The following is a 23,829-nucleotide window of genomic DNA, read 5'->3' as shown; positions in this document are numbered from 1 at the left end:
AGAAGAAGAGACACAGAGGGGAAAGACTTTTCCTCCGGGTCAGCAGACAACTACTAGACTCCCTGGGCTTTTGGGCTCAATTGTCCGTTGTCCTTGAGCAGTGGCCTCAGGCAGCATAACTTGGCCACCGGCGCCCACTGCAGGTACTGGCAGGTGATAGGATTGGTGATATATTATGTCTTGCAGCTCTAGCTCCTCACCCAGGACCCTTGATGAATGACCTAACTCTCTGATCTTAGTTTCAGGAAGACCTTAGGGGGAGTTGATATGAACTATTGATAGCCCTTGCTTTCTGAACTGGTTAGTCTTATAATTGCTTTATTCACTCTTTGGCTTCTCTTGGCCCTTGATTCAGATATTTGGAGAACACATATCCTTTGCTTCAAGCAAAATAAGCTATCATATTTGCCTGGATGGCCTGTTGGATTCCACCCAATCTACCTGAGTAGTAGTTGCATTCCAGATGAATGCACTACATATGGAATTGGCTTTTAAAGTGTGGAGGTAACACCTCCTGTTGTTTCTGCCTAGAAAGCTGCAATACTTGGCCCTCTGTGAGAAAAGAGGCATCTGTCAGCACTCTTAATGCTAGAGAAGCATTCCAGCAGCTGGCGATCTTATTTCCATTCTGGAGATCCCTTCCTGCCCCCTAGGCCTTTTCCAATCAAGGCTGTCACTCCCAGCCTGGCTGTGGGTCTTGCCTGAGACCCTCCTACTTCTGTATGTTTTTCAGCTTATGCTTGTTTTCTGCTAGAAACTGGCCCCAGTGGAGAAGTGACAGGGTATATCGAACCTCTGCCATCCTCAGCACTTGGCTTCCAAAGTCATCCTGAGTGTTGACATCTAGTTGCCAAGTGAGAAAAGAAAGAAGCAAGTTGTATTTGAGTTTCCAAATACAACTGTTTTGGTTTTCTTCTTTTTCTTGACTGTATGGGAAAGATGGAATATATTTTCCTTCTTCTCTTGGAAATGTTTAAATGACACAAAGACAGAACAATGGAACAAAATAGAAAGTCCAGAGATAAATCCACACACCTATGGACACCTTATCTTTGACAAAGGAGGCAAGAATATACAATGGAGAAAAGACAATCTCTTCAACAAGTTGTGCTGGGAAAACTGGTCAATCACTTGTAAAAGAATGAAACTAGAACACTTTCTAATACCATACACAAACTCAAAATGGATTAAAGATCTAAACATAAGACCAGAAACTATAAAACTCCTAGAAGAGAACACAGGCAAAACACTCTCCGGCATAAATCACAGCAGGATCCTCTATGACCCACCTCCCAGAATATTGGAAATAAAAGCAAAAATAAACAAATGGGACCTAATTAAGATTAAAAGCTTCTGCACAACAAAGGAAACTATAAGCAAGGTGAAAAGATAGCCCTCAGAATGAGAGAAAATAATAGCAAATGAAGTAACTGACAAAGGATTAATCTCAAAAAATATACAAGTAACTCCTGCAGCTCAATTCCAGAATAATAAACGACCCAACCAAAAAATGGGCCAAAGAACTAAACAGACATTTCTCCAGAAAAGACATACAGATGGCTAACAAACACATGAAAAGATGCTCAACATCACTCATTATCAGAGAAATGCAAATCAAAACCACAATGAGGTACCGTTTCATGCCAGTCAGAACGGCTACGATCCAAAAGTCTACAAGCAATAAATGCTGGAGAGGGTGTGGAGAAAAGGGAACCCTCTTATACTCTTGGTGGGAATGCAAACTAGTACAGCCACTATGGAGAACAGTGTGGAGAGTCCTTAAAAAACTGGAAATAGAATTGCCACACAACCCAGCAGTCCCACTGCTGGGCATACACACCAAGGAAACCAGAATTGAAAGAGACATGTGTGCCCCAATGTTCATCGCAGCACTGTTTATAATAGCCAGGACATGGAAGCAACCTAGATGTCCATCAGCAGATGAATGGATAAGAAAGCTGTGGAACAAATACACAATGGAGTATTACTCAGCCATTAAAAAGAATACATTTGAATCAGTTCTAATGAGGTGGATGAAACTGGAGCCTATTATACAGAGTGAAGTAAGCCAGAAAGAAAAAACACCAATACAGTATACTAACACATATATATGGAATTTAGAAAGATGGTAACGATAACCCTGTATGCAAGACAGCAAAAGAGACACAGATGTATAGAATAGTCTTTTACACTCTGTGGGAGAGGGAGAGGGTGGGATGACTTGGGAGAATGGTATTGAAACATGTATATTATCATATGTGAAACGAATCGCCAGTCCAGGTTCAATGCATCATACAGGATGCTCGGGGCTGGTGCACTGGGATGACCCAGAGGGATGGTATGGGGAGGGAGGTGGGAGGGGGGTTCAGGATGGGGAACACGTGTACACCCGTGGCAGATTTATGTTGATGTATGGCAAAACCAATACAATATTGTAAAGTAATTAGCCTCTAATTAAAATAAATAAATTTATATTTAAATAAATAAATGATTAGCCCTAGATGGTTGGATGGCATCACTGACTCAATAGACATGAGTTTGGGTAAACTCCGGGAGTTGGTGATGGACAGGAAGGCCTGGCATGTTGCAGTCCATGGGGTCTCAAAAAGTCAGACATGACTGAGCGATTGAAATGAACTGAACTCAACTGACCATGATAAAGGACAATAGGTTTTGTGTGTACACTGATTTAGACTCTGGGTTTAATTGGTTTTCAAAGGCAACTGTGAAAGCACAAGAGAAAGGTGTTTTTGTTTTGTTTGTTGCTGTGTCATGCAGCATGTGGGATATCAGTTCCCAGACTGGGGATCAAATCCATGCCCCCTGCATTGGAAGTGCAGAGTCCTAACCCCGGACCGCTAAGGAAGTCCTTGAGAAAGGATTTTTATGTGAGTATGTGGGGGAAGGAATAGCTGCCACAAGGTTTCTGGCTGTGGCTTCTAGTAAATCTCCAGTTTTTGGAAGGCACTGGATCAAGTCCCTTCAAATCCATGTCAACTGATCTTTTGCTTGTCATTCAAGACTGATGGCTTAGGAAGTATGTGGTCTAGTTACTAGAAAGAGAGTCTGATCCACCCACCACTGCTGAATTTGTGTCCAACTCTCTGGCCCTGTTCCATGCCACAAAAACCTCATTTTCTCTGAACCCCCTGAATTTGAATTCTTTACTTGGCAGGATGAGAGTTTGGACACAGACTCACCCTCCTCTGCTGATTCTCCTTTCAAACTGAGGCAGTGGTGGCTAGCTACTTACCAACCCCATTTCCCTTTCTTCCACAACATGGAGTTAGACCATATTTTCCAGCCAACCTTCCTTTCAGTTTGGCGGAGTCTTGTGACTGAGGAAACACATTGAGGCTTGGTTCTGAAAACCTCCCTGTGATTCTCTCTTCTTTCATTTGGCAACTAGGCGTCAACCCAGGATGACTTTGGAAATTGCATGTTGAAGATGACAGAGCTTTTGTCAGTCAGGTTACTGAATGACTGCTAAAAACCAAACACTAGACCTAACCTGAATGAAAACTAGTCTATTTACAAAAAGGGTTAGACTATGGAGTGCAAAGCTTTATCTGTTTCAGCATTTGGCATCACCATACCTAATAAAGGGTGTCCCAGGTGGCTCAGTGGTAAGGATCTGCCTGCCAATGCAGGAGACCGGGTTTTGATCCCTGGATCAGAAAGAGCCCCTGGAGAAGGAAACGGCAACCCACTGTAGTATTCTTGCCTGGGAAATCCCATGCACAGAGAAGCCTTGTGGGCTATAGTCCATGGGGTTGCAAAGAGTGGGACATGACTAATTGGACAAATATCAATAACCTCAAATAGGCAAATGACACCGCTCTTATGGCAGAAAGCAAAGAGGAATTAAAGGGCTTCTTGATGAAGGTGAAAGAGGAGAGTGAAAAAGCTGACTTAAAACTCAGCATTCAAAAAACTAAGATCATGGCATCCAGTCCCATCACTTTGTGGCAAACAGATGGGGAAACAATGGAAACAATGACCAACTTTATTTTCTTGGGTCCCAAGTCACTGTGGACAGTGACTACAGCCAAAAAATTAAAAGACACTTGCTCCTTGAAAGAAAAGCAATGACAAAACTAGACAGCATATTTAAAAGCCGAGACATTACTTTGTCGACAAAGGTCCATATAGTCAAAGCTGTGGTTTTTCCAGGAGTCATGTATGGATGTGAGAGTTGGACTATAAAGAAAGTTGAGTGCCAAGGAATTGATGCTTTTGAACTGTGGTGTTGGAGAAGACTCTTGAGATTCCTTTGGACTGCAAGGAGATCCAACCAGTCCATCCTAAAGGAAATCAACCCTGATATTCATTGGAAGAACTGATGCTGAAGCTCCAATATTTTGGCCACCTGATGCGAAGAGCTGACTCATTGGAAAAGACCCTGATGCTGGGAAAGATTGGAGGCAGGAGGAGAAGGGGATGACAGAAAGTGAGATAGTTGGATGGCATCACCAACTCAATGGACATGAGTTTGAGCAAACTCTGGGAGTTGGTGATGGACAGGGAGGCCTGGCGTGCTGCAGTCCATGGGGTCACAAAGAGTTGGACACCAATGAGCGACTGAACAATGACATAGCTGTTCTCACATCAAACCTTTCCTCCCTGGAAATGTGCACCAGCCATATCAGTCTTTTTCCTCCTTTACCATTGTTCTCATCTGATGTGTCTGCCATGGCCCCTTGGTTTTGCCGGCTGCTTCACACCTTCCTTTCACTCCAGGTTGGTGCCACTCCAGAGGCCTGCCTTTCACCAGTAGCTGGGCCTTCAGCATGCCTTAGCCCCCATGTATTGGTCCATGTGTTTTCCTGATCCTCACTGTGGCTTATGCAAATCATTGCCCTTCCTCCAGACCTCTTTCTCCACTGGTGACCTTGCCTCCTATCTCACTGAGGAAATCGAGGTGCTCCTGTCAACTTCTAGTCCCTCTCTGTACCACCCTCCAACTCCTTCCTTTTGGTCTCAGAGTCACGGTGATGTTCTTCTGCCTCCACTTGTGTCCACTTGTGGACTTCAGTTTTAGTAGTTGTGGCCCACAGGCTCAGTTGCCCCTCAGCATGTGGGATCTTCCAGGACCAGGGATTAAATCCATGTCCCCTGCATTGGCAGGTGGATTCTCGGTTAAGAATCCCTTGGACCTCCAAGGAAGTCCACCATTTGTGCTCTTGATCTAGCTCTAAGACCAGATGGCTATTCTGCGAGATGACACCTCTCTCCTCAATACACTTAAATCTCTTTCTTTAAATAAAATAATAACAACAACAACATTCCTAGAAAGACTCATCTCGATTCACTTTGTCATTCCCATTCATTTTTTCATCTACCACAATCTAGATTTTGCTCCTACCTCCTGGCAAAAAAGCCCACCACCTTCCTTACTGCCAAGTCCAAAGGCCTCTTTTTAATTCTTATCTGCTTTTTCTATAGCATTTGATACTGCTGATCTAACGACGGTCCCCCCTGTCCTATTTTTGGCCTCCTTAGTGGGTGTTTGATTCTCTGTCCCCACGTTAAGCCTCAGTGTGGCCACATGTTCTGTCACTGACCCTTTTCCCTGTCCTTCCTTCCTCTCTCATCTTGTCACTCATGCTCTCTGGCTCCTCCTCACTCTCATTCTGCATAATCCACTGCGTGGGATTCCACGTCAGTTTATATTGATGACTTACTGATTGAGTCAGTATGTAATCATTTGAGTTCCAAATGATAATATCCAGGGCCCCTGCTGCCGCTCTCCCTATGGGTGAGTTTCCATGGGTACTTCAAGCTCAATTCGTGTGAAGTTGACCTCAGTATCTCCCTCCACCTCATGCCTGCTCCCCTGTATGCCCAGTGATGCCACCTGGAACCATCAAGCCAGAAATTGTACTCTTTGCAACATTTTCATATTTCTCATCTTCATTGCTTTGAACCATGTTAGGTCCTTACTATCTCTTATTTGGAGCCGCATAGGGATCTCCTAACCAGTGCTCCCACCTTCAGTCTTGCTGACCTCTTATTGGCACCAGAGTCATCTTTCCAAAAAATAAAACTTTATGCCATGCCCCAGCCCAAACCCTTTAAAGGATCCCTGTTGCCTACAAGACAAAGTTCAAGTTCCACTGCACAGTTTAAGGCACCTTCCATGGCCTGCACCTGCCCTGCCCCCTTTCTCTTTCCCTAAACTCCTGCCCACTCAACCTTGCTGTTCTCCAAAGTCACCGTGCCTTTGCCCGGACTAGCCACCTGTTCAGAATATCCTCCTATTCCCTGCCTGCCTGGTGGACACCACTTAACTTTTGAGACTCAGTTCAAGCACAGCTTCCTCTAGAAAACCTCTGATTGCTTTCCTAGAGCAATCCCCCCTCCCTTTGTGTCATAACTGGGGCCTCGGGGTGGGAGGAGTGGATGGGGTGCTCTGCTCCCCGCCCTGCGCCGTGCATGCTGAGACCAAGGGCCTTGTCTTTCATCACTGTGCACCTGGCGCCTCACCCAGTGCCTGGCAGGCCTCAGTACACCCCTTCTCTTGGTGCTGAATGGGAAAGTGGGTATGTGGGAGGCCCTGGGAGAATCTTGAGTTTCAACAATAGGAGTGTCTTGGACTGAGACCAGGGCTGTGAGACTTTATTTATGCGAGGAAAGCACCCTCTCCCTCACTTCACCCGCTACTTCTTGGGCACCCCTCCCTGCTCCACGGTGGGTCCCCGGTAGGCAAGGTGGTGGTTGGTAGGCTCTCCTGAAGGTACTGTGTCTATTGTTGAGATGAATCCTCTTCCAGCTGCATCTGAAGGAAAGTGCCTGCAAGAGAAGGGTGAGCCAAATGGCAGGGGCCAGAGCATGGATGGCAGGAGCTGATGGGGTGCTCAAAGCTTTGGTACCCAGTTACTCAGTACCTGGGTCTTGTCTTTGTGAGACATGATGGGCCACTCATATACCGAAAATAAAAAAGTCCTAATTCAGTTTTTCCTCACTTTGCCTGTGTGTACAGCAGGTCCCAATCCCACTCTAAAAAGCTGGAGCCCACCTTGTGATTGGATCCTTAGCATTCCCCCTTCTGTTTGTTCTGGGCATAGCGCCAGCAGGACAGGGCCAGGGGTTGGGGCTGAGGTCCTCTTTACCTGAGGCTTTAGCATAAACTGTCTGCTGATCTCTGCTCTGGGTGACACAGGACAGGTACATCTTCTGGTCCTCGATCTTTTCCACATTGACGTTCAGCACAGCCAGAGAGCCCAGGGGAATCAAGCTGGGAGAGGAGGTGGCTTAGCCCCGCTCATGTAAGCCCCTGGGCCCTGCCCCTCAACTCTCTGTCCTCCCCCGTACTTCTCTTCATCTTACCTTGTCCAAGGACTTGAGTGGCTCCCGGCTCAGGGCCCATCTGCCAGCAACCAGAGTTGCATGGCAGAGATTCTGACCTGGCCAGGGGACCAGGGGACTGTGTGGCTGGGAAGGAACATGACAGGTCTTCTGTACCCCAACTGTCCCCTCAATGGCCAACACCCCAAAGATCTGTACTTACTTAAAAAAAATAATCTGATTTTTTGTTTGTTTAATTTTTTGGCCACACCATGTAGCACGTGGGGTCTTAGTTCTCTGACCAGGGGTTGAACCCACATCCTCTGCATTGGAAGTGAGGTGTATTAACCACTGGATTGCCAGGGAAGTACCCCATACTTACTTTTTGAACCTGATGTTGAAATTTACTGTTAATAGCCCCTCTCCAGACAGGTAAGCAGTTTTAGAAAAGGTCTCATCTATCAAGGCTGCCAGGGACCCTCCGTGGGCAAACCTGGGGGAGAAAGCAAGGAGTAAGGCCAGGGACAGAAACCCTGCCCGCCCCCCGCTCCCCGCATTCCAGCTTTCCCCAGGAAAGGAAAGGAAACAGATCTGGATCCTGTCTGATCAAACCAGTCAAAATCAGCTGGTTTTTCTTCCATGTTACTACAGACTGTGTTAGCAACCACTGATACCATTATTGTATTTCACCGGGAAAAAATTTTTTTTCTGATAGAATGAATGGAAGAAGCTTTTTTTTTCATCACCTAATTGCTGGTAGCTATTACTGTAGTTTGGAAAGGTGTACTCCTTCAGGGGATGGAAAAATCCCTGAACTTTTGGGCTTTAGTCTCTAAACTGTGACCTTGGGCAGCTCTCACCTCACTAGTCACTATGGCCAGTGTTGAGCCCACATTTTCAAGACCGGTAACATGAAACTTGACCTAGGACCTATTCAGTGACGACAAGATGGACTCCTGAGCGGCGCTGCTGTGGAAAGCTGAGAGCCAGCTTCAGCAGATGCTACAAACACTTGCTTTATTTAAAGGGTGCAAATTCTCGTTCTCACTTGTGTAACCTGACTTTCTTCATGCCAAAACTCCATTGCTGGTTAAGTTGGGGGAAATAGAGAAGCAAACGAGTTTTAGAAAGCGGATAACTCGAAAGAGATTCCAGTTTCTGACTTTCAACAGTGTGACCCCGATTCTCCACAGACCAGGTCAGCTTCCCTGCTGTGCTATCATGGGTCACCCTGCTGTGCCTGCCACCAGCGGGCTTCCCACACCCCTGCTTCTGCTCCCTTTGGTGGAAAGTACTGGGGGCCATGCAACCACACCCGCCTGGCTTGACTCCTTGCTCCACCTTCACTACCTGTTTGATCTTGTGCAAGTTGCTAAACCTTTCTGAGTCTTAGTTTTCTCACTGTGAATAAAAATAATTTGTGTCCCATCAAATCAAATGAGGTAATGTTTATAAAACTTTACATACACCTCTAGCCACTTCGCTTCCCACATGGCTTGAAATAGGGGAAGAGGTGTAGCCAAAGAACAGTAAGCCTGCTCTTCCCTCTTTGTTCAGGGCCCAGGACCCAGTGGCAAGTGTGAGGATGCTTCAGGGTAGCTCTGGGTCAGTTATTCTACCCTGCCTCATTGCCTTGGGGCTAGACGGGTACTTGTAAGATAATATAATATGTATGTATGCTGTGCTGTGCTGTGCTTAGTCATGCCAGACTCTTTGCGACCCCTTGCACTGTAACCCACCAGGCTCCTCTGTTCATGAGGATTCTCCAGGCAAGAATACTGGAGTGAGTTGCTGTGCCCTCCTCCAGGGGATCTTCCCAACCCAAGGATTGAACCCAGGTCTACTGCTTTGCAGGCAGATTCTTTTAAGGGAAGCCCAGGAATACTGGAGTGGGTAGCCTATGCCTTCTCCAGGGGATCTTGGTCTCTGTCCCTGGGTCCTGGCACAGAGCTCCCGAAACCCTCATAATTTCCTGTGTTATAGGAACGTCTCTTATTCTAACAAGGTGACTCTGGGTGGGCTCCTGGTTGAGGGCTGTTTACCAGAAAGACCAAGCCATGATTAGAAGCTTGGAATTTTCAGTCCTGCCCCCACAACCTCTAGTTCTGTTGAGAAAGGAGAAGGGCTGAAAATGAAGTTAATGACGGATCATACCTATATGTTGAAGCCTCCATAAGAATTCCAGTTAGTATGGATAGGTGAACACATCGACACTAGGAGGGTGTCCACAAGGACAGAAGCTCTTGCACTCAGGATGTGTTCCCAGACCTTCTCTTATAGAATTCTTCCATCTGGATGTTCATCCTTTGGTGGTGGTTTAGTTGCTCAGTTGTGTCTGACTCTTTGTGACCCCATGGACTGTAGCCCGCCAGGCTCCTCTGTCCACAGGATTTTCCAGGCAAGTATCCTGGCGTGGATTGCCATTTCCTTCTCTAGGGGATCTTCCCTACGCAGGGATTGAAGCTGGGTCTCCTGTACTGCAGGCAGATTCTTTACTGACTGAGCTACTAGGGAAGACTGTTCATCCTTTACCATATCTTTAATAAACTGGAAAACATAAGTAAGTGTTTCTTTGAGTTCTGTGAATGGTTCTAGTAAATTCATCCAACCAGAGGAAAGGGTACTGGGAACCACCAGTTACTGCCAGGTCAGATATTGTGGGTAACCTGTGCACCCACGCTTGCAATTGGCATCTAAAGAAGTGTGGAAGCAGTCTCGTGGGACTGAGCCTTTAACCTGTGGGGCCTGACACTATCTCCAGGTAGACAGTGTCAGAATGGAGTTCTAATGTAGGACCTCCTCCCTCCCCAAGTGGTGTCACAGAGAATTGCCTGGTGTTGGGGGAGCTTCCAGCCACTTGGTGACTGAAGTGTCAGAAGTGAAGTGTTTTGTGTGAAAGTGAAGGAGGCTCACAGGAAAGAAAGACAGCAGGAAGTACAAGATTTTTCCTTACGCAGGAGATAGACTGACCTGGGTATTTCCAATTCAGTGCTGACCCCTTCTTGGATCCCCTCAATCTTCTAGCCTCAGTGTTGAGTTGTCCTCTTCTGCCTTTCCAGCCCCACCTCCACGAGCCCCTAAATAAAAGGCCCACGTTCCACCCTATCCCTGCCTCTTTGGGGGGTTTTCATCTTCATAAGGGAGGGGACCCGTGGTCTGGGTAGAGCTCTGACCTAGTCCCCCAGTGTCTGGATGCACTCGTGTGGAAGTCCCCTGAAGATACCTTCAGGATGGCCAAGGTGACGAAAGGGCTGCAGTCGGAATCTGTGGCCTGCAGAGGTGCTGACATCTAATAATCTCTTTGAATTCTGTTTAACTGCAACTCAGTCTCTCTCAGGTCTTGGGACCCTTACGTTTCTCCTTCCCTCCCCTCTCTCCTCTCCCTTGCAAGAATTCTGACTCCACAGTTAGCCTTCAGTGACTGTCTAAAGCAGGAACAGGGGTCAAGAAGGCAGACAAACGTGGACCTGGTGACCCAGTGTCCTTAAGCAAGAGGCTCAGGGCCCGTCTGAATGTGTTTTTATGTCCAGTATGAATGTATTTACGTCCAGTGTGAGTTCTTTCCTGGGTCTTTTCCCAGTTTGTAGGCAGCGGAGTACAGAAGAAGCAATGGATTTGGAGTCCCGCCTCCTGGGTTAGAGTCCTGGATCTGACTTTAACTGCCTGTGCTACCTTGGGCAAGATCAATTACCTCTGTGCGCCTCAGTTTGCCCACTGGGCAAAGATGAAGTTTGAAGAGATAGCTTGATAGCTGTATTGTCCTTTATGGTTTATGAGTACATACACACAGGCCCTTCTTATCTCTTAGCTGTTCTGGGAGGTAGATATTACTGCCCCAAGATTTAGGTAAGGAGACTGAAGTGCATGCATGCTAAGTCATTTCAGTCGTGTCCAACTCTTTGTGATCCCATGGACTGTAGCCCACCAGGCTCTTCTGTCCATGGGATTTTCCAGGCAAGAGTACTGGAGTGGGCTGCCATTGCCTTTTCTGGGAGACAGAGGTTAAATTGCTTGCTTGGGGTTTTCATACAAGCAGTGGCAGAGCAGGAGTGGAAGCCTGGCCCTTAACTCCAGATCTTGTCATCTTCTAAGTCTACTACACCCTTCTCAGAGTGGCTTCTAAGGCCCCTTCTTACTGAAAAATTCCCAGGCCTGGAATAAGGAGACTGTCTCTCATCTGCCCAGTGGGGACTGAACCAGATGACAGAATATCCTTCCACATCTGACACTGCGAGACTGAAGCCCAGCGCCTCCTACTTTCCACCCAACTCCTTAGAGAGAGGTATAGAGCCCAGAGGCTGGCCTAGCCTAATGCACCCCTTGGCCAAGCCCAGGAAGCAGCCAAAGATGTCCCTCCCTGGGTTAGCCCGTCATCTTACCCTGGGACCCCCTCCAAGTAGGGGCCTGGTTGGAAAAGACAGACGGACTTCTTCTCAGATGGTTGGAAAAAGATGACATATTCGTAGCCTTGTCCCTCCCTTTCAATACACCTGGTGAAGAGGCGCCAGTCACTCTTGTCTGGGGAGAGATGAGCAGTGACACAGCTGACGGAGGGAGTGTGTAAGGGCAGGGGGGCCAGTCAGGAGGCAGGGTCGGTCATTCAGCAGCAGAGATGGAGCTGGCCTCTGGCACACCATTGAGGAGAGAACCAGAGGACACGTGGGCTCTGCTCTTGGCGACTCTGCAACTGGAGAATGAGGCACCGACCTGTCCTCAAGGTCTTCGGTCTGAGGGGACACAGCTCTGTCCTCTGGGAGCCCTGAATCTTGAGGAAGAAACACTCATATAGTTCCCTGGCTGAGAGTAGATGTAGGGTCAGAGACAAGTCAGAGACCTTAAACGTTGAAAATTAAAATGTAAGGCATTTAATTCACATGTAGTTCAAAATAAAAATACAGAACAGAAAAATAAGTGGATATGAATCCCCCAAAGTTCTGACTTTTTTTTCCCTCAAGGCAACTATAAGAACCATATCCTTCTTGGATGAAAACCAAAGTCTTCAAAAATTTCTGATGCAACTTTGTTTTTTCCATAAACTGAATGGACCATCCAGTTGGCACTTGGTTGGAAGAACACTTATGTTGGTGAGAGAGACATGTTAACCCGTCCAAGTCCATGCACACGCAGAGAGATCAAAGCGGAAAGCTCTATTGCTCTGACCTGTGGGTATTTCAGGAGTCTCTGAGCCTAGCAGAACAGGGATGGTGTGGAAGGTCTGCAGTAGGCAAGGGGGAATCCTTAGACCTTTGTGGGGTGGGGAGGAGGACTTGGGATAAGGCTTGACAGTAAGGCAAGCATCCTTGGTGAGAAGGCAGATGGGTGGAGGGCTGAGTCAGCGGTTCTCCAGTGGGTGCACTCTGGGCTGGGAGCAGAGGCGGTTGGTAGGGCGTGCTCTCATCCCCAGAAGGAGGGGAGTAGGGGGTGGGGGCTGAGAGGAGGCTTTCCTCATCCATGTGCCTAGGGCTGCATCGTGAGGGGTGGACTTGTCAGAAAGAACTTCTGGCTGAGAACTGGCAGAGAGCTTGTTAATTTCCTCCCCAAAACTCTCTGGCCACAGGAAAAGGGGCTGGCTGAACTGATACCTGTGGGCTGGGGCAAGTGTGTGCCAAGGGCTGCTCTCAGGCCAGGCCTTACCTGAGTTAGCTGATAACTCTAGTGGGAGCTTGAACCCCTGGATGTGGTCTCTGTTGGACCTGAAGGAAGGCATTCTGACCCAGCCATCAGTCTTGGTCTTCTCCAGAAATTCATGATACAGGCTCAGCATGTCTGGACTCCAGCTGGCATTGGGGAGGGCGTAATTCTTACTCTTTGTCATCTCCTGACAGAATCTTGAGACCTGGGCAGGAAAGATTGGGGAGACTAGATGGCTTTCTAGAAGGTGGGCTGTGGTTTGGGCTGCAGGACCTGTACCTAATGTAACCCAGCTCCTGGGTTCTTGGGTTTCTCAATCCCTTCTATCAGTGTTGAGGAAAATGGCCCTTGGGGACTCCTCAGAGTGACCAGTCAAAGGGAAAAGTGAAAATCACTCAGTCATGTCTGACTCTTTGCGACCCCATGTCCATGGAATTCTCCAGGCCAGAATACTGGAGTGGGTAACCTTTCCTTTCTCCAGGGGATCTTCCCAACTCAGGGATCAAACTCAGGTCTCCCACATAGCAGGCGGATTCTTTACTGGCTGAGTCACAAGGGAAGCCCACGAATACTGGAGTGGGTAGCCTATCCCTTCTCCAGTGGATCTTCCCGACCTAGGAATTGAACCTGGGTCTCCTGCATTGCAGGTGGATTCTTTACCAACTGAGCTATCAGGCTAGGGGACACTAATGTGCAAAGGAAGGGAAGGAAAGGCATCGGGGCTGACAATTAGAGGCAGCAGCTCTGTGATGGTGCAGTATAATTGCCCTGTTTTAAAACCTGAGAAGGGACTTCCCTGCTGGTCCAGTGATTAAGAATCCACCTTGCAATGGAGAATCCCTGGTCAGGGAACTAAAATCCCACATGCTGAGGAGCAACTAAGCCTGTGTGCCGCAGTACTGAGCCTGCGCCACAACTAGAGAGTCGGAGTGCCAGAATGAAAGATCCTGCATGTCGCAAAGAGGATCCCATGTGCCACAACTAACACCCAATGCAGCCAAACAAGAACAAAACCGAAACCACCTGGAGCTGTTCTTTGAGGCTGAGAATGGCTAGGATTAGTCCCACTGGGAAAACTGAGGAAATATGGCTAAGGTTGTCAAACTTATGAGCATGTGAGCTGATGGTTGGACTAGAGCTCTTTCTGTGTGTGCTAAGTTGCTGCAGTTGTGTCCAGGGCTGCTCTTGCGACCCCATGGCCCACAGCCCGCCAGGCTGCTCTGTCCATGGAATTCTCCAGGCAAGAATACTGGGGTGGGTTGCTGTGCCGTCCTCCAGGGGATCTTCCCAACCCAGGGATCGAACCTGTGTCTTTTTTGTCTCCTGCATGGCGGGTGGATTCTTCACCACTAATGCCACCTGGGAAGCTCAGAGCTCATTCTGAACAACTGTCTACCTCAGGGGTGGGGGCGGGAGTGGGACCACAGGTGAGGACCATCGTTACTCACCTCAGGGGCTACTTCAGCTCTGTCCACAGCTGTCCTCACCCTGAAGTGAGTAACAATGGGGAAGTGGGGAGTGGGGGCTCTTTTGAAACATGTTTTGGGCACCTGCAGTGGTGCAGTACTTTCTATGGGATGAAGAGGAGTCCTCTGTGGCACCAGATACTCAAGCACCAACTGCAATCATGGGCAACACACCAGCTGTTTGCTAAGGCTACACAAAGCATCCTTCATCTGGGGATGTCCCAACAGTCTGAGCCCCATAGGAGGAAAGTGATTGGTGGCCACACAAGATTCAGATCAGGAGGAAAGTAACCTGGTGGTCTTAGTTTGGGATCTGAGCTACTTGGTTTCCTTTGCCAAATCAAATAGCTCCCAGCAAGCTGCTCACCTGCCCTGGCCATGATCTAGGAAGAGGAGGTTTGGGTTGGCCCGCATAGTGGCTCACATGGTCAAGAGTCCACCTGCAATGAAGAAGACTTGGGTTCGATCCTTGGGTTGGGAAGATCCTTGGAGAAGGAAATGGCAGCTTGCTCCAGTTTTCTTGCCTGAAGAGTCCCATAGACAGAGGAGCCTGGTGGGCTACAGTCCATGGGGTTACAAAGAATCACAACTTAGCGACAGAACAACAACAACAACAACAAATATATCCTTGGGCTCCAGAAGGGCTGTGCATTTGGTTGAACTGAGAACTCACTCACCAGGGACTCCGTGGAGGATCCGAAGGCTGAGACAGGGTTGAATCTGGGCAGGAGGTGGGTGGCACCAGGAAGAGTTCCATGGTGGCCAAGTGTCACTGCCACCTGGAAGCCTCTCTGTAGCATGGCTGAATGCTGAGCTGCAGGGCTGTACCAGCGAAGCCAGTGAAAGCCTTCCAGCTGCTTCTTGGAGCTGTTGGTGCAACTGCCTCTCAGACGAGCCTCTCTCCTGTCTCAGGCTTTTATTAGCAAGCTCCCACCACGGGTGACGAGGCAAGGCTGGGCTCATTTGATGCAACACCCACAGGTGCTTGGGGCTTCTAGCTGGTGCAGAGCCCCATCCAGCCCTTGGGGAGAGGCAGGTGCTGCCTGGGCATGAATGCAGAGCAGGACTAGCCTCAGTTCAGAAATATTTGTTAAAGGAGCAAAAGAATACTTAATGAAAATAGTATAGTGTATATGAAACTTCAGAGAGTTGCCCTGGAGCTTTTCTGGGAAGAACCCAATAATAATCCCAGAAAGGAAAGGGAGGTCTGATCCTTGATTGGAGGTTATTGATGGAAAATCTGTGTATGTTGGTGGAGTTTTGGCAGCAGACAGTTTTGGGAGTGAGAAGCGGAGGAGGGCAGCAGAAGTTTTGTCAAAGACCAGTCTAGGCAAGAGCCAGCTTTGGGTGGGGGCGGGGGTGGGGAAGAAACGCTCAGTCTGCTAGGGTGTGAACTCTTTTTGGTGGTGGTATTTCTTCTACTGAATTAAAAGTGCCAGTTTTCAACTAAAAGTCCCAGAATTTAATTCACCAGAATAAACATGGAAATTTAAAGATTTTATCCCACCTTCTGTAGTTAGCTGCCCTAGAAGACTAGAATATAAGTATTTTCCTCACTCGTGTCAATGTTTGAAATGAAACTTCTTCAAGAACTGGGGGAACTCAGTTTTTTGACTGATTCAGTTTCTGGGTCTAACCATAAATATTTGAACTAGTTGGCAATATTTAAAAACAAGGAGTTTCATAGGGAGCAGAAGGCCTCAGACCTCCAGATAAGTGGAAAGATATGGCAACAGGGCATCTTCATTCCTGTGTGCCCTTTGGCTTGCCCCAGGCCTCGGTGATCCTGAACATTCCTTCACTCTGTCTGCCAGTCTCTATGTTCAGTTCAGTTCAGTTCAGTCACTCAGCTGTGTCTGACTCTTTGAGACCCCCATGGACTGCAGCATGCCAAGCTTCCCTGTCCATCACCAATTCCCAAAGCTTACTCAAACTCATGTTCATTGAGTCGATGATTCCATCCAACCATTTTATCCTCTGTCATCCCCTTCTCCTCCCGCCTTCAATCTTTCCCAGCATCTGGGTCTTTTCCAATGAGTCAGTTCTTTGCATCAGGTGGTCAAAATATTGGAATTTCAGCTTCATCATCAGTCCTTCCAAGGAATATTCAGGTTGATTTCCTTCAAGATTGCCTGGTTTTATCTCTCTGCAGTTCAAGGGACTCTCAAGAGTCCTCTCCAAAACCGCAGTTCAAAAACATCAATTCTTCTGCACTCAGCTTTCTTTATGGTCCAACTCTCACATCCATACATGACTACAGGAAAAATGACCAACCTAGACAGCATATTGAAAAGCAGAGACATTACTTTGCCAACAAAGGTCCATCAAAGCTGCCAGCAGCTTTGCAAGTATGTGCAATACTTGATTTGGAAGATGAGACTTGAGCAGGAGACAGGAGAGAAAAGAGGAATCTTAGAAAGGGTAGATGGGGGGCTTCCCTGGTGCCCCATGGCTAGGACTCTGCTCCTGATGCAGGGGGACTGGGTTCAATCCCTGGTTAGGGAACCAGATCCCACATGCTGCAACTAAGACCTGGAGGAACCAAATAAATACTTAAAACAAAACAAAACAAACATAGACAGACTGAAGAGGAGGCAGAGGAAAAGGGAGCGAGGAGGAGAAGGATTCATGGGGGGGACAGTGTTGGAGGCTGGGAGCTGAGCCCAGGAAGGTTGCCCTGGGAGAAGAAGGCAGGGGCTGTCGTCCCAAGAAGCATCAGTAGCTGAATCTGGGAAAGGAAATCCTTGTTTCATTGCTTGGGTTCACTGTCTGGTTCCTGACACAGAGCTCCTAAATCCTTTGAAATTTCTTGGGTGATAGGAGAATCTTTTGTTTTGATGAGTGACTCTGAGTGGGCTCCAGAGAGCCTCAAGATGGGGGCTGGTTACCGGAAAGACCAAGCCTTGGTTAGAAGCTTGGAATTTTCAGTCTCACCTCCCATCTTTCAGGAAGGGGAGGAGGTTGGAGAGTGACTTAATGATTCATCATCCTTACGTCATGAAAGTGAAAGTTGCTCAGTCGCGTCAGACTCTTTGTGGCCCCATAGACTATACAGCCCATGGAATTCTCCAGGCCACAATACCAGAGTGGGTAGCTTTTCCCTTCTCCATGGGATCTTCCCAACCCAGGGATCGAACCCAGGTCTCCCTCATTGCAGGTGTATTCTTTACCAGTTGAGAGGCCTCCATAAAAATCCCAGAAGTGTAGGGTTTGGAGAGCTTCCAGGTTGGCACACTCCAACTTCTATGATCCGTTCAGTTCAGTTGCTCAGCCGTGTCTGACTCTTTGCAGGATCTTTCCAAATCTTGCTCTACATATCTCTTCATCTGACTGTTCATGTATATCTTTCATAATACCTTTTAATAAATAAATGTAAAACTGTTTCTGAATTTGATCAACTGTTCTAGCCTAAGGAGAGGAGCAGTCATGGGAAGATCTGATTTGTAGCCAAGTCTGACAGAAGTTGTGAGTAATGTGGTGACCGGCATTTGAGGTGGGGCACAGTCTTGTGGGACTGAGCCTTTAACCCATGGGGTCTGTGCTAACTTTGGTTAGTGTCAGAATTAAATTATGGAGCATCCATCTGGTGTCATAGAGAATTGCTTGGTGAGGAGGAAAACCCCACACATTGGACATTAGAGTGTGTGTGTGAGAGCAAGGGGAGTATGTGTGAGAGCAAAGGGAAAACACAGGAAAATTTTCCTATAAGCACCCTCCTACTTTAGTTGTTTTGCAGCTTTTGATTAAATTAACTTTCAAAACCTGACATCACTATGATTATGTAAATTTTGTTCTCAGCCTTGCCATATGCTATAGTTTCATTTTATTTCTTGTATAAGTTTTATTTTCTGTGAATTGATAATTTCCAAGTTTCAACTAGACAATGTGGTCCAGGGGAATACAGGGAATTTGAAGGACAGTGGTTGAGATGCTTAGCTTTCATTTCCCAGCTGAGAGGGAGGAGAGAGAAAATTTTTTTAAAAAATGAAGATCTGGCAATGGCTATGATATTTAAGAGAAGATATAATGAGATCAAGGGTATGACAGAGGGAGAGTAACTAGAAAGAAAGATATCTGAGGAGAATGTCTATGGTGATGGCAAAATTGTACATGGGGTGTTGAATTCTGATGGCTCGTGTAGGATGGAGGATGTTGTTGTCCAAGGCCATCTAGGAAGAGAAAAATTAAGATTGTGGAGAAAGCACTCTTCTCCTCCCTTTGAACTCCTTTCCCACTATTTCATACATCTTGTGGATTCTTTCTGCTATGCAGAGCACTTCCCACACGTGGGCTGGGAATTCAGCTATCCAGTGAGGTGGAAAGGTGCTTGACTAGTGCCTTGAACGTGGGGTCTGGCCACAGCCCTTCTCCTTTTGTGTGAACTCGGCTCAGAGAACAAAGGACACTCAGTGCAGAGAAAAAGCTTTTCTCCAGACCTGGAGTATCAGGATACGCAATTAGAAAAGAGAGGGAAGTCAGTGAAGGTTCAGCATAATTCAGAACTCCTGTTGGATTCATATTTGGCTTGCTGTCTGCCTCCTGCATTTCCTGGTTGGGATCTTGTAGGGGAATGTTGAGTTTGGGGGCTTTTCTGACTGAGATATGACATGTCCCCAGAAGCATAGAGGAGGCCTGACCTGTGCACAGAAGAACCAGCTGTGGTGTGCTAGTAAGTGGTAAGGCATTAACACCTCTTAGAAGAACTTCAAAACCCAGGGATCAAACTGGGGTCTCCTGTATTGCAGGCAGATTCTTTATCAGCTGAGCTACCCAGCAAGCCCCTTTCTTCCAGCAGCAGCAGCAAGGAGGAGAGGGGCTTGCTGGGTAGCTCAGCTGATAAAGAATCTGCCTGCAATACAGGAGACCCCAGTTTGATCCCTGGGTTTCAAAGTTCCTCTGGAGAAGGGGATGGCTATCCACTCCAGTATTCTTGGGCTTCCCTGGTGGCTCAGCCAGTACAGAATCTGCCTGCAATGTGGGAGACCTGGGTTCGATCCCTGGGTTGTGAAGATCCCCTGGAGAAGGGAATGGCTACCTACTCCAGTATTCTTGCCTGGAGAATCCCATGGACAAAGGAGCCTAGCAGGCTACAGTCAATGGGGTTGTAAAAAGTCGGACATGACTGAGTGACTAAGAACAGTATAGCAGAGAGGAGAACTATAATTAGAATTGCTAGTTTCTGTTGTGGAGAAGGCAATGGCACCTCACTCCAGTACTCTTGCCTGGAAAATCCCATGGATGGAGGAGCCTGGTAGGCTGCAGTCCGTGGGGTCGCTAAGAGTTGGAAACGACTGAGCGACTTCCCTTTCACTTTTCACTTTCATGCATTGGAGAAGGAAATGGCAACCCATTCCAGTGTTCTTGCCTGGAGAATCCTAGGGACGGGGGAGCCTGGTGGGTTGCTGTCTCTGAGGTGGCACAGAGTTGGACATTACTGAAGCGACTTAGCAGCAGCTTCTTTGTATAAATGAAACTGGCAAATACTACCAATTAGAGTCTCCCTCCCATTTGGAAAACTCAGCAGTGGCCACAGGCCTGGAAAAGGTCAGTTTTCACTCCAATCCCAAAGAAAGGCAATGCCCCAAAATGTTCAAACTACCACACAATTGCATTCATCTCACAATATCAGTAACCTCAGATATGCAGATGACACCACTCTTACGGCAGTAAGCAAAGAGGAACTGAAGAGCCTCTTGATGAAAGTGAAAGAGGAGAGTGAAAAAGCTGGCTTAAACCTTAACATTCAAAAAACTAAGATCATGGCATCTGGTCCTATCACTTCATGGGAAATAGATGGGGGAGACAATGGAAACAGTGGGAGACTTTCTTTTTTGGGGCTCCAAAATCACTGCAGATGGTGATTGCAGCCATGAAATTAAAAGACGCTTGCTCCTTGGAACAAAAGCTATGACGAACCTAGATAGCATATTAAAAAGCAAAGACATTACTTTGCCAGCAAAGGGTCATCTAGTCAAGGCTATGGTTTTTCCAGTAATCATGTATAGATATGAGAGTTGAACCATAATGAAAGCTGAGGGCCAAAGAATTGATGCTTCTGAACTGTGGTGTTGGAGAAGACTCTTGAGAGTCCCTTGGACTGCAAGGAGATCTAACCAGTCCATTCTAAAAGAAATCAGTCCTGAATATTCATTGGAACGACTGATGCTGAAGCTGAAGGTCCAATACTTTGGCCACCTGATGTGAAGAGCTGACTCACTGGAAAAGACCCTGATGCTGGGAAAGATTGAAGGTGGGAGGAGAAGGGGACAACAGAGGATGAGATGGTTGGATGGCGTCACCGACTTGATGGACATGAATTTGAGCAGGCTCCAGGAGTTGGTGATGGACAGGGAAGCCTGGTGTGCTGCAGTCCATGGGGTCGCAAAGAGTCAGACACGACTGAGTGACTGAACTGAACTCCCTGCTAGGGGGCTTCCCTGGTGGCTCAGATGGTAAAGAATCCGCCTGCAGTGCAGGAGACCCAGGTTCAATCCCTGGGTTGGAAAGATCCCATGGAGAAGGGAATGGCTACCTACTCCAGTGTTCTTGCCTGGAGAATCCCATGGACAGAGGAGCCTGGTGGGCTACAGTCCATGGGGTTGCTAAGAGTCAGACGTGACTGAGCAACTAACACTTTCACACACTCTCTGCTGGGAGTTGTTGATCCCTTTCCGCTTACTGGCACACCACAGTTGGTTCTTCTGTGCACCCCGTGTCAGGTCAGGCCCAGGCTATGCTTCAGGGGCCGTGTCACGTGTAAATATTCCTATGGTGGCTGATCGCAAGCTACCAACATGAGGCCACTGACCCTGACTATGAAGTTGGGAAAAGGTGTGCTCAGTCGGTTCTCAGAAGCTGGTAAGCACTGGCTCCAGTACACCACTGAACCAGAAATTTCTTTGGCTTGAGGTAAAGCAACACAGGTAACCAAGTCTGAGGTAGGTTGATTAGATCCTTTCTTGGCCCTGGGTCCTCCCAAATGTAAATCTGCAACCACTGGCTTCTTTTCCAGTTCCCTTCCCTCAAAAGACCAGTAGTACTTCATTTCCCCAGCCTGCCTGCCTTCCTTGCTGCCTGGCAAGCGAGTTCATAGGACATGTTTTTTCATTTGTTTGTTTGTTAAAGATTTTTGTGTTGTTTCAAGATATTTAAGAGGAAAATTGTAACATTTCTAGAGGTCTTACAAAGTCTGCCTCATCTTGAGGGGCACTGGAAGCCTTCTCAGATCATTTGGGACAGGCTGTGGACATCTGATAGCCCGCAGGGCTCCCTGCCAGGATGGGGGATTTCCAGCACTTTGGAAGGGTTCTGTCTGAGATAACCCTCTGTTGGCCCTTCTAGATGAGGAAAGAACTTCCCTAACAGCCTTTCTAGATGCCACTGCTATTTCGTCCACTGCGAACTCAAATCCTTCCTGAAGACTTGGCCCTGTAGGCTCACACAGGGCACCTCCTGGAGGGCTGCACATCTCCCTATCAGTTCATGGTTAATCTCCAGACTCCTTCCCAGGCTGGCCCAACTCTCAGAGATGTTGGTTTCTTGACCTTCTCATGAGTTAAGCCTCAGGGGGCAGGCTGGGCAGGAACCATTGTGCACAGCAAAAAGTGATGGGCAAACTCAAGAGACCCTAGAGGGGGCTGCCCTGGCCATGTTCCATTCAAGGGTTGCCATAATAGAACGCTTCACTTTCCTGAACTGGAGAAGGAAATGGCAACCCACTCCAGTGTTCTTGCCTGGAGAATCCCAGGGATGGGGGAGCCTGGTGGGCTGCCATCTATGGAGTCGCGCAGAGTCGGACATGACTGAAGCAACTTAGCATCAGTAGCAGCATAATAGAACCCAGGCCCAGTTGCCAGCTTTTCACATTTTCCCAAAAAGCCAGCACAAATCCAGACCTGTTAAGTAGCTTTTAGAAAACTAATTTAGTTTTGGCTGCCCTGGGTCTTCGTTGCTTTGCTCAGGCTTTCTCTAGTTGTGGCGAATGGGGGCTACTCTTGGTTGTGGTGCACAGACGTCTCATTGCGGTGGCTTCTCTTGCTGCTGAGCACAGGCTGTAGGTGCGTGGGCTTCAGGAGTTGCAGCACACAGGTGCAGGAGTTCTGGCACGCAGTCTCAGCTGTTGTGGCTCTCGGGCTCTAGGACGTTGGCTCAGTAGCTGTGGCACATGGGCTTAGTTGCTCTGCAGCATGAGGAGTCTTCCCAGACCAGGGATCAAACCTGTATCCCCTGCATTGGCAGGCGAATTCTTGCCTGTTGTGCCACCAGGAAATTCTGCAAATCCAGACTTTTATTATATTAAACCTTAGAATATTGCAACTAATGTATAAAAGGCTGAGTGCCGACGAATTGATGCTTTTGAACTGTGGTGTTGGAGACGACTCTTGAGAGTCCCTTGGACTGCAAGGAGATCCAAGCAGTTCATTCTGAAGGAGATCAGCCCTGGGATTTCTTTGGAAGGAATGATGCTAAAGCTGAAACTCCAGTACTTTGGCCACCTCATGCAAAGAGTTGACTCATTAGAAAAGATTCTGATGCTGGGAGGGATTGGGGGCAGGAGGAGAAGGGGACGACCCAGGATGAGATGGCTGGATGGCATCTCTGACTCGACGGACGTGGGTCTGAGTGAACTCCGGGAGGTGGTGATGGACAGGGAGGCCTGGTGTGCTGTGATTCATGGGGTCACAAAGAGTTGGATACGACTGAGCGACTGAACTGAACTGAATGTATAAAAATTTTTCAGGAGCCACTGTGACAATCTATAGGGGTGGGATGGGGTGGGAGGTGGGAGGGAGGTTCAAGAGGGAGGGGACATATGTTCACCTATGGCTGATTCATATTGATGTATGGCAGAAACCAACACAATATTGTAAAGCAAATTATCCTTCAATTAAAAATAAATAAATCTTAAAAAAATTTGCATGAGCCAAACTTGACATCTCTGATCGGATCTTGGCCTGCAGGCTGCTGATCATGCCATCTGATTCTAAGCTCACTCCTGAGCCTTTCTTACCTTGCTTTTCCAGAAGCTTCTTGTTTGCCTGCTCCAGCTTTCTTCTCTCTGAGTATTCCTAGGTCAGCCATCTTTTCCTGGCTTCCTCTCAGAGGGGCCTTCCTGAGATTCATTTTATACTCTTGGTGCCCCCAGTGGGCCCTTTGGAGAGGAAAATAACTGTTACATATTGAAACTGATGAGTCATTTGGCTCTATGCTGCTTCAGGATTTTGCTTTATCCAGTTTCTAAGGTTCTTGGTTTTTGCTCTGGGTGCGAAGTGTTACAGGGAAGGTCAGCTTCAGACTGGCCAAGACAGGAGAAAAGCCTGTTTTCCCCAAGCCTGGGGCCCTGGGTGGAGGTAAAAGCAGTGGTTGCTAAGTCCTCTGTCCAGAGGGAACTAGGGTGGTGGGCTGGTGGGATGTCCTCCTGGTAGAAGAATAACACAGGTAAGGC

General features: G+C 47.7%; 1 protein-coding gene across 2 annotated transcripts; it reads right to left on the bottom strand.

Moving 5' to 3' along the window:
- Window positions 1–6,603: 6,603 nt before the first annotated feature.
- Window positions 6,604–15,434, bottom strand: THEM5 (thioesterase superfamily member 5). 2 transcript variants are annotated; one of them, XM_040230657.1, is made up of 6 exons: window positions 15,062–15,382; window positions 12,922–13,123; window positions 11,667–11,805; window positions 7,670–7,780; window positions 7,113–7,237; window positions 6,604–6,792 (listed from the first exon to the last, which is right to left on the bottom strand). In XM_040230657.1, the coding sequence occupies exons 1-6, from the start codon at window positions 15,182–15,184 to the stop codon at window positions 6,746–6,748; spliced, it is 747 nt and encodes a 248-aa protein (XP_040086591.1). In that variant the 5' UTR covers window positions 15,185–15,382; the 3' UTR covers window positions 6,604–6,745. The 2 variants fall into 2 exon arrangements, with proteins under 2 accessions (XP_040086591.1, XP_040086592.1); XM_040230658.1 differs by lacking the exon at window positions 7,113–7,237 and having other exon boundaries at window positions 15,062–15,434.
- Between the last annotated feature and the right edge of the window lie 8,395 nt (window positions 15,435–23,829).

This window comes from Oryx dammah, unplaced genomic scaffold (assembly GCF_014754425.2).
Source record: "Oryx dammah isolate SB20612 unplaced genomic scaffold, SCBI_Odam_1.1 HiC_scaffold_28, whole genome shotgun sequence".
Taxonomy (NCBI): domain Eukaryota; kingdom Metazoa; phylum Chordata; class Mammalia; order Artiodactyla; family Bovidae; genus Oryx; species Oryx dammah.
Note: the sequence above shows the minus strand (reverse complement) of the source record. Positions and strands in the feature narration are given on the sequence as shown.